At 33.6% G+C, this 8,818-nt stretch overlaps 1 protein-coding gene across 1 annotated transcript; it reads right to left on the bottom strand.

Annotated features, from left to right (window-relative positions):
- Positions 1–4,608: 4,608 nt before the first annotated feature.
- puraa (purine-rich element binding protein Aa) lies at positions 4,609–8,347 on the bottom strand. Its single transcript, XM_066716380.1, has one exon. It carries the CDS (start codon positions 8,289–8,291, stop codon positions 7,431–7,433), a length of 861 nt encoding a protein of 286 aa, XP_066572477.1. The 5' UTR covers positions 8,292–8,347; the 3' UTR covers positions 4,609–7,430.
- Between the last annotated feature and the right edge of the window lie 471 nt (positions 8,348–8,818).

Below are 8,818 nucleotides of genomic sequence, written 5' to 3'. Positions count from 1 at the left end.
ATGTAATTATGGAAGCTGTTCGCCTCTATTCAAGTCGCAAGTCAATACTCAAAAAATGACAGTAAGTCTGGATGCGCATAGCAGACTGATTTTAAACTCATATTAATTATGATTATTATTATTATCATCACCTGACTAATTGGAAGTTCGTGAGGAACACGTTCTTTCTCACACCAGTCCCAGACATTTGCATGTTTAACAATGCAGTCATAAAACTGATAGCGGCTTGGGTCTAAAGTCAGTTACTCATTCTGCTTTCAAAATACCCGTACAAGAGATACAACTGTTTAAGTGTCATGCAACCAGTGATGCATTTTATTTGCCGTACTGTTGTATGTACCGTTACAACCAATTATGAGTGGGGGAAACAGGATGACAACAATATGGGAAGAAAATTCCGATCTATTGAAAAATATTTAAAGTTTGTAACGACACATTTTTGAGGGGGTAAACCCAATCAATTAACAAACTAATAAAACAGATTTACAATCAAATAAAATTACACAAAGGGTACGTTGACAGCGTATTATTCTAGCTGAAATACGTCTGCTATAGTGAATTCTGTAATTGAAAGAAAAAACTAAACCTTTTTATTTCATTTCATGTTTTCTTGATATTGTGATTTCTGGGCACACAAGGAATAATAGGATCTATAATTTTGTTTGTTTTGTTGTTACATTCAATCTGAACAGCAATGAAAAATGCAGTCTATCAGTATCATGTCGTGAAGAGGTCAGTATATATGATTACATAATAATTACATTAAAGCAAAATACACTAACAAATAAGAAAAGCATACATAAAACTGGAACAAAACAATTTTAAATTATGAACAATAAGCAAATCAACAAATATGTTTTCAAAAACCTACGATGAATGTCTATAAAACAATGCGTCATTTGTGATCAGATTTCTTTAAATATCTTGTAGTAGTCTATAGATTATAGAAGTATTTTGTAAATTGTGTACAACCAGTTTATAAAAAAAACGTATTTTACCATAAACATTATCTACAATATTTTCAACTTAATACGATTTACTGACAAACACAACGTACCATAAAAAATTCTAAAATAAATTTATTAAGGCTGTGAATATACACAAAAAAGCAAGTAAAGCAACATTTGTTAATGATAATGAAATAATTTTCTAAACCAATTTAAGCACCATATTTGGTTCATGAAGAGCAATACCATATTTTGTGAAATTTAAGATCTGCCAACTAAAGGATCAAGTAATTTCTAGAGCATTAATTATCATGCAATTCACTTGAATAGACGATTGAAAACAAGACACAACATACTTCATAATAAACAAAACAAAAAAAAAAATGTTAAAATCACATATCCCTGTCAAACAACAAGATTGTAAATTATTTCATTTTATTTATGTATTTTGTGCTGCACCACTTACACAAAATTCTAGCAGAATTTTTTATAAAGGATGTGTTAGATTTTAAAATTTTCTGTAGGTATAAATAATGAAGCACAATATTTCAGAGGAAATTGGGAGAGATGGATATAAAACCATATGCTTTAAATACTTGAACTACGTTTGTTACATAACTGGTATTTTTAATAAAGGGATATAGCACACATTAGGCCCAATAAAAATATGAAATGAAAACCTCTTCCCCTTCCATAAACCAAAAATCATTTACACAAGTCCTTTTATAGACCACACTGTACCCCCAACATGCGATTCTTCCTTGCAAAATAAACTCAAGTTTAAATGAGCATCCTCAAAGTTTAAAATATTTGATCAATGTATTGTGTGTGTGTGTGTGTGTGTGTGTGTGGGAGGGGGGGGGGGGGGGGGGTCCAATAGCAATAATAAAGCAGATAAGTGTTAATTTCCATTCATAATCAATTTCATGTTTTAATTTTTAAGATTTGCACCATTATTTGCAAACATGAGAGAGGTTGAAGTTAAATTTGAATAAACATGCAAAACTACATAATAGAACTGATTACACAGAAGAGCCTGTGACTTGAAATGTATTTACATGTTCATGTTGACACTGGGGCATTCCCCCTAAGCAGCAGCGTTACCATACATAACAAACAGCATTCTAGGGAACATTCACTATTGTAAGATTTGCTCATAAACAGCTGGTAAAACAAAAAAGGGCTCCTAACTGGGTCTCCATAATATATTTTATTAGTATTTAGCAGACATAACAGATTGAGAAATATGAAACTAATCAGTCTACATATGTAATTGGTCTACTATGGCAGTTCAGTGCAAAATCAACTGCATCACAGCACCATTGAGACTGCAGCACCTAGTAAAGTGACCATTCTGCATTAGCTCTGCATTTCTGATAAAAAAAAAAAAAAAAAAAAAAAAAAAAAATTGCATGAACCAGGCATAACATAGCTGTTGAACATTTGAATTCCGTTCTCATAAAGCATGATTCATATACTAATCTGAATTCCCATTAATATATGTGTGTATGTAACCAGTTGCCTGATAACCAGGCTCTTCAAGCTTAATTCTCAATGCCTGCTTATGCCTTATGAAAGCTCTACAGAAAAGAAAAGAAAAAAAAAAGTTCCAACTTTCATGTCATTAGTTAAGATATTTGCATGAATTAAATTGGTGGAATCATAATCATAATCACTGTTGAGAAAGACTAAGAAGCTAGTTTTGTGAGACATTATATATATATATATATATATATATATATATATATATATATATATATATATATATATATATATATGGTGTTTATAAACACCATACATATCTGTATACTTCTGCAACAAAAAAACAAACGTGAAAGTTTCACCTACTCTACAGCCATCAGATTTTGTCAATGATCATAAGAAGCCTGGTCTTATCTAGGCCAGTGTGCTTTAAAACTCCTACACTGCAAACTGTCAGGCAGTTGCAGTTTCTGCAGTATACCTCATTGATTGAGGAAGGCCAGGTTTATGCACACAAAACAAAAGTACTCCCTCATCAACATTCCTATATTAGCTGCTAGAGATTAATGTTTATAGTGAGAGTAGAGATTAGATAAATTCAGAATTTATGTGCAGTACTTCAAACAAAGTCCTTTTTAAATTCTCAGTTTTCATTCTAACCAGATTAAATTAATTATGGTGTATCACTAAATACAAGGCTACCAGGACGAGAACAACTACACCTTCATTCAAAAGAGATTATCCTAATGAGAGAAGGGGTCCTACCACTGCCTTCACTCATTGTTACATTAAATACAGTACTCAGCAATGTAATACCTCAATATGATGTAATAGCTTATTTAGCATTTCCTTATAAATTACACGATTGTTTTTAAATCTGGACTAATATTTTAATGTAATTAAGAATCAAGAATTATATAATAAAGGAACAAATAAAAAAGGTTATTTATATAAAATGTCTTTGAGGTTTAGAGTGAGCATACTGTAGGAAAATCAATTCAATGTGACAGGACCACAGAAAAAGTTTCAGATTCGTATTGAGGCATTGTCAAACAAAAGCAAATTAAGCATCTAATCATATAATGTCCAGGGGAAATAACCATATATTAGATTATACTAATTTAACGACCCTGGGGTGGGGGGAGACCAGCAATTTATACAAAGACTAACCTAATGCTCATAGGTAGATGCCAGGTTTTAAAACAAAAAGGAACATTCAGTAGTACCCAATCAGAAAACATACAGAAAAATCAAAGTAACAATATAATAATGCAAAAGGACAGCTTCTGTTCTACAACGCTGAACCAGTAGTTATTTTTTAAGCCAACTTTTCATGAACAGAACAAAAACGTAAATATAAATTAAAGAGGAAATATTAAAACAGACTATCTTAATCCCTTTTACACAAGTTAAAATTAAAAAGCACTGTCAAAGGTATTGCAAAGTATACACTAGTTTAAAATCAAGATATATTTTACTAGGAAAAGTAAAATATTCTAAGAAGAATTAACTGGAACAAATAAACTGCAATTGAAGATCTCTTGAGATTATATATATATATATATATATATATATATATATATATATATATATATATATATATAGATAGATAGATAGATAGATAGATAGATAGATAGATAGATAGATAGATACACACACATACATACATATATACACACATACTCACTCACACATGGATGTATGGGTGTCTGTATGCATGTATATAAAGCGCCACAACACTCTTCACAGTTTTATACTAAAGAGCTACTCCACAGATGTTTAAGTTCGGATTTGAATTATAAATGATGAAAATAGTGTCCTGCGTAGCTACCTCAAAGAATGAGCAGTGTGTATAATATATATATATATATGGACAAAAATAAGGATATATACAACTACATACAGATACTGTGACTGTAGCTTTATGATTGTAGACTTATGCAGTCCACTTTGAATTAGAAAACATCTGCCTTACTAGTGCCATAAAATCCTACATAACTACCTGTTGAACATAAATGACATGATTTGTACCCCAATGATAAGATTAAAATTCAACAAAGCATCCCATGTGTGGTAATCCTTTTCAAATTAATCAATTTAATATAATTATATCAAATAATAGACAATAATTCATCCCCACCATAAATGTAATGAATAAAAACAAAACTATAAACCTCTCTCCCCTTGGGACATAGGTAAATTAACAGTTTTATTTAAAAATTTGTAAAATTTACATAAATCATACTTCGCCCATTACGTAAGGAGTTATTGAATAAACCTTATTCTGATGTGGGAGGCAACATAAGTTAAAGAGCAAATTAAAAAATGAAATAAAGTTGTTTCGTACAAGACATTCCTTTGAGATCTTTTTCAAACAATTAAAGACCTTACAAAAGACAGTTCCTCCAGAGATTAAAGTACTGTGCTACTAACATTTTCTTCAAGTTAAAGAAATAACCACATGAATCACATTAAACAGAAAAAAAGTACAGTTTAAGGATCTCTTTCAAAGTACATTTTTCTTTTCTTTTTTAACTTACAGTATATTAGGAAACATCACTGCATGCTGTAAACCTTATCTGCCATCTACTTTACGGCCTTTTTCCAACAAAATTCACAAAACATTTTCACAAACAAAATGATTGACATCCAGAAGGATGAGAACCAGCTTTTTTTTTTTTTTTTTTAATATATATATTGAAGATACTGTATATCATACTTTGTAGCTGATATTTCTGTAATAGGAAACATTATAGTGTGGAGATAAAGAGTAGACAAAAATAACCAACAAATTATTAATATGAAAAGAACGCCTTTTCTTAATATAGGTACATTTAAAGGAGCATGGTACACACATTAACAACATATGCAGCTCTTAATATGCTTTTCAAGTTGGTCACACATTGCCTTCAATTATGTCAAGAGGACTGTTATACAAGAACGCTTGCTTCATGGAAGTTTGCTGAAGTACATAAAACTCATGGCGAGCTTCAATTTTTTTTTCATTTCTTTTTAATTAAGTGCAGATTCAAGGCTTAAAATCTAGATGGAAAAGAATGTGGAGTTCAGCCTCATGCTTTCAAATATTAATTATATATTTAATTGATATACATATAATGCCACCATTGGCACTTACAATATTGCACACAGTAATGAAATGTAGCATTAGTAAGTTTCACTGAAACCCTTTGTGAGCAAAATGTTCAAAAGGACACTAATAATGTGGAGTAACTCTTTATTTATATATATATATATAAATATATATATATATATATATATATATATATATATATATATAAAAAAAAATTAAATAAAAAATAGACATGCTTACGATCCTCCAGTTGAGGTCTTTAGCAACTTACAAAATACACATACTGCCCAAGCCATAGGTCTACATACAGAATACATCAAAAAGGGATTCATAGGCTTCTGTTTCTCTCTCAAGTCTCCATTCCACTGTGAATCCAACAACCTTGCTCTCATCCTGTAAAACCTCAACTTAGAAGAATTTGCTTTTGTATCTTCTAGGTGACAATTTACATGTTTACATGAAGGTGGTTTCCTGGAAAGCTTATGGATAATAAGGGAATAATTGTTATTTCTTTGGGTTTTTTCTTAATCCAGTCAAAACCTCCAGTAGTCCTGTGGCACACTGGATGCCCCAAACAAAACAAAAAAACAGCATTCCAAAGCACCAAACCGGCATATAAACATGTAGAATATATAAGGCACCAGGTTGTTTAAATGTTCGGAGGATGCTCTGTAGTCAGCCTAGCATGCAGCAGCTTTCTCACAGGTGCAACTCAAGCTTGTTTAATTTGTGGATCTTTTTTCTTCATATATCCCACCAAAAACGTGGGTGTTTTGTTTAGTTTTAAAGTTCTTAAATACATGTGATTCACAAAATCACAATTTGTATTTTATTTATTTTTAAGCTCACACTTTCAGTGAATCCATTGCCCATGTCTTTCTATAAACATAAGAGAACAGGGCCAATTTATTAAAACAAATTAAATTAAAAGAAAATGCTATAAGCAATATTCCAATCACCCTTCCAGGAAACTGCTGCATGTTGCTACTGCACTTCCTAATCAAATATCAAAACATTTATGGGTCTTACAGGTACTTTTTTATACACAAAGCATGACAAGCTGAGACAAATTTATATTTTCTCTTAAGTTTAAATTACTTATATAATCAAAACAAAACAAACAAACAAACAAAAAAATGTAATATACCTTTTTTCACATATTTTCCTCATGTTCACAGAAGATCCACTGACCAGTTAAATATCCTTAAGGTTCAGATGCAATGCATATTGTATAAAAGAGAGCACTTATTACCTTGCATGAAGTAACCTATGTACCTTTACTCTACAGACTTCTGCATAACATTTAAACAAAGCTCAGACACAGCATGCCTAGCCCTCAAATATATATATACATATCTCTAATCACAGGTATGTAGGGTGTCAAATATACTATGGTAACCTCAGTATAAGGTTTGAAAATTTTGGTTAAAAAAAAAAAAAAAAGAACAAAAAAGAAAGTGTTCTAAAATATCTCCTTTGTGCTAAAGTCAAATGTTAGCTCACATGAAAAGGACTTGTTTCTCGTATAACTCGGCAATATTTCCATTTGAACATTGCGAACACTTAGTAGCTTGAACGTGTACAAAAGTTCTTGGTTAATTAGGGAAATAAACACTCCGTTCTTTATCATTTTAATCAAGTAGGAAACACAGTTCATATATAATGTTATTACTTTGTTTTTAGCAGCTGCTTACTGTTTAATGGTGGATAAGTGGATAACATCCAGCGATGGGTGACAACAAGTCATAACTGTCAGTTTGTGGAGATTTGGTGGGTGGTGCTCCCTTGGAGTTAAACAGTTACAGTTACATTTTTTATTCTTTTTCTTTTTTACAGTAAAGTTTTGTATTATTTTTTTTCACGTTTGTTATTTTATTTTATTTTTGTGTGTAAATTCAGCTCTACAGTTATCAATCTTCGTCTCCATCGTCTCCGTGAATTTCTTCTTGTTGTTGCTGAAGCTCGGATGCCCTTTTCTCTCTCTGTTTCTCTTGGATTTTCTTCATTTCCTCTGCGTATTTACAGAATGTATTCCCGAATTTGGACCACACTTTGTAGGGGACAGTGATGGAGTTGCGGTAAGTGGGCTTCACCTCGCTAACCCTCATGAATACACCGTATTTATTGGAACCCACATCGAAGAAAAAACGCTTGTTATCCACAGTCAAGGAGGTGCCCTCGGGCAACTCGGCAGGCTCGTCTTCTACACCATAGTCGTCAATTAGTTTGGCCAAAGCGTCACGAAACTCAATAAGTCCCTGTGCGGGGAGGGCAATCGTCTGGCCCTGCGTGGATCCCAAGCCGGGCCCCCTGTTCACGGTCTGACGGATCCTCAGAAACCGGCCTCTCTGGTTTTCTTTCAGATCCATGTAATATTTCCGATTCTCTCGCACCAAGAACTCACTCTTTAGCGCCCGCCTGGGTTCATCCTGTGCTATGTCCGGGTTGCTTGGCCCTAACTGTGCATAATGCTCGATAAAATCCCCCAGGTAGTCACGGAATTCCACGGCCACCGACATGGAGAGAGTCAGGCGGCTCTTGTTTCCTCCGGCCCCGACCTCGGCTATCTTCAGGAAGCGGCCCTTCGCATTCTGCTTTACATCCAGGTAAAACCGTTTGTTCTGGATGTCGACCCGTTTGGAGGCAAGCTCCTGGGTCTCATGCTGCAGCCCGGAAGCCGAACCCGCCCCTCCTGCCACTGGGTGTAAAGAGCCGGCGCCCGGGCCCGTGGCTGCTCCTCCCTGTTCGCTTCCACTATCTCTGTCCGCCATGATGCTGCCTGCCTGCCTTCTCTCCCTCAGCCTGCCTGCTGCAACCCCCACAGCCAGCCAGCCACGCCGCTGATCTCGCGAGATCTACGAACAGCCCAATACAAAACACAGACAAACATTAGACATTAGACGCACACGCATAGCAACTATGTAGGCTAGGGAAAGCAGTAGCCTACACTAAAACTAGAATTTTCCAAATCAGCCCATTTATTAAATAAACCATTAAATACTAATTTCAATCTAAACACATGCTATATGTTTTTTTTTGTTTTTTTTAAGCAGTCTAAAGCATAGGAAGACCGCTAAGACTAGATGTACACATAAACTCCATATACTAAAATGATTTGAGTAAATATAGCGTGCTGCACAATTAGTAAAAGGTTACCAACAACTGGGATTTGAATGACTAAAACATGAATTAAATACTTTTCTACTAATGTACATTTCAGCAGCTGAATTGATTCTGAAACGCACAATGACATTGATTAAATCTACTGAACCTAACATGAATTCGAATAATCATTAAT

Source organism: Amia ocellicauda, chromosome 11 (genome assembly GCF_036373705.1).
Source record: "Amia ocellicauda isolate fAmiCal2 chromosome 11, fAmiCal2.hap1, whole genome shotgun sequence".
Taxonomy (NCBI): domain Eukaryota; kingdom Metazoa; phylum Chordata; class Actinopteri; order Amiiformes; family Amiidae; genus Amia; species Amia ocellicauda.
This window is presented reverse-complemented; position numbering and strand designations above follow the sequence as displayed.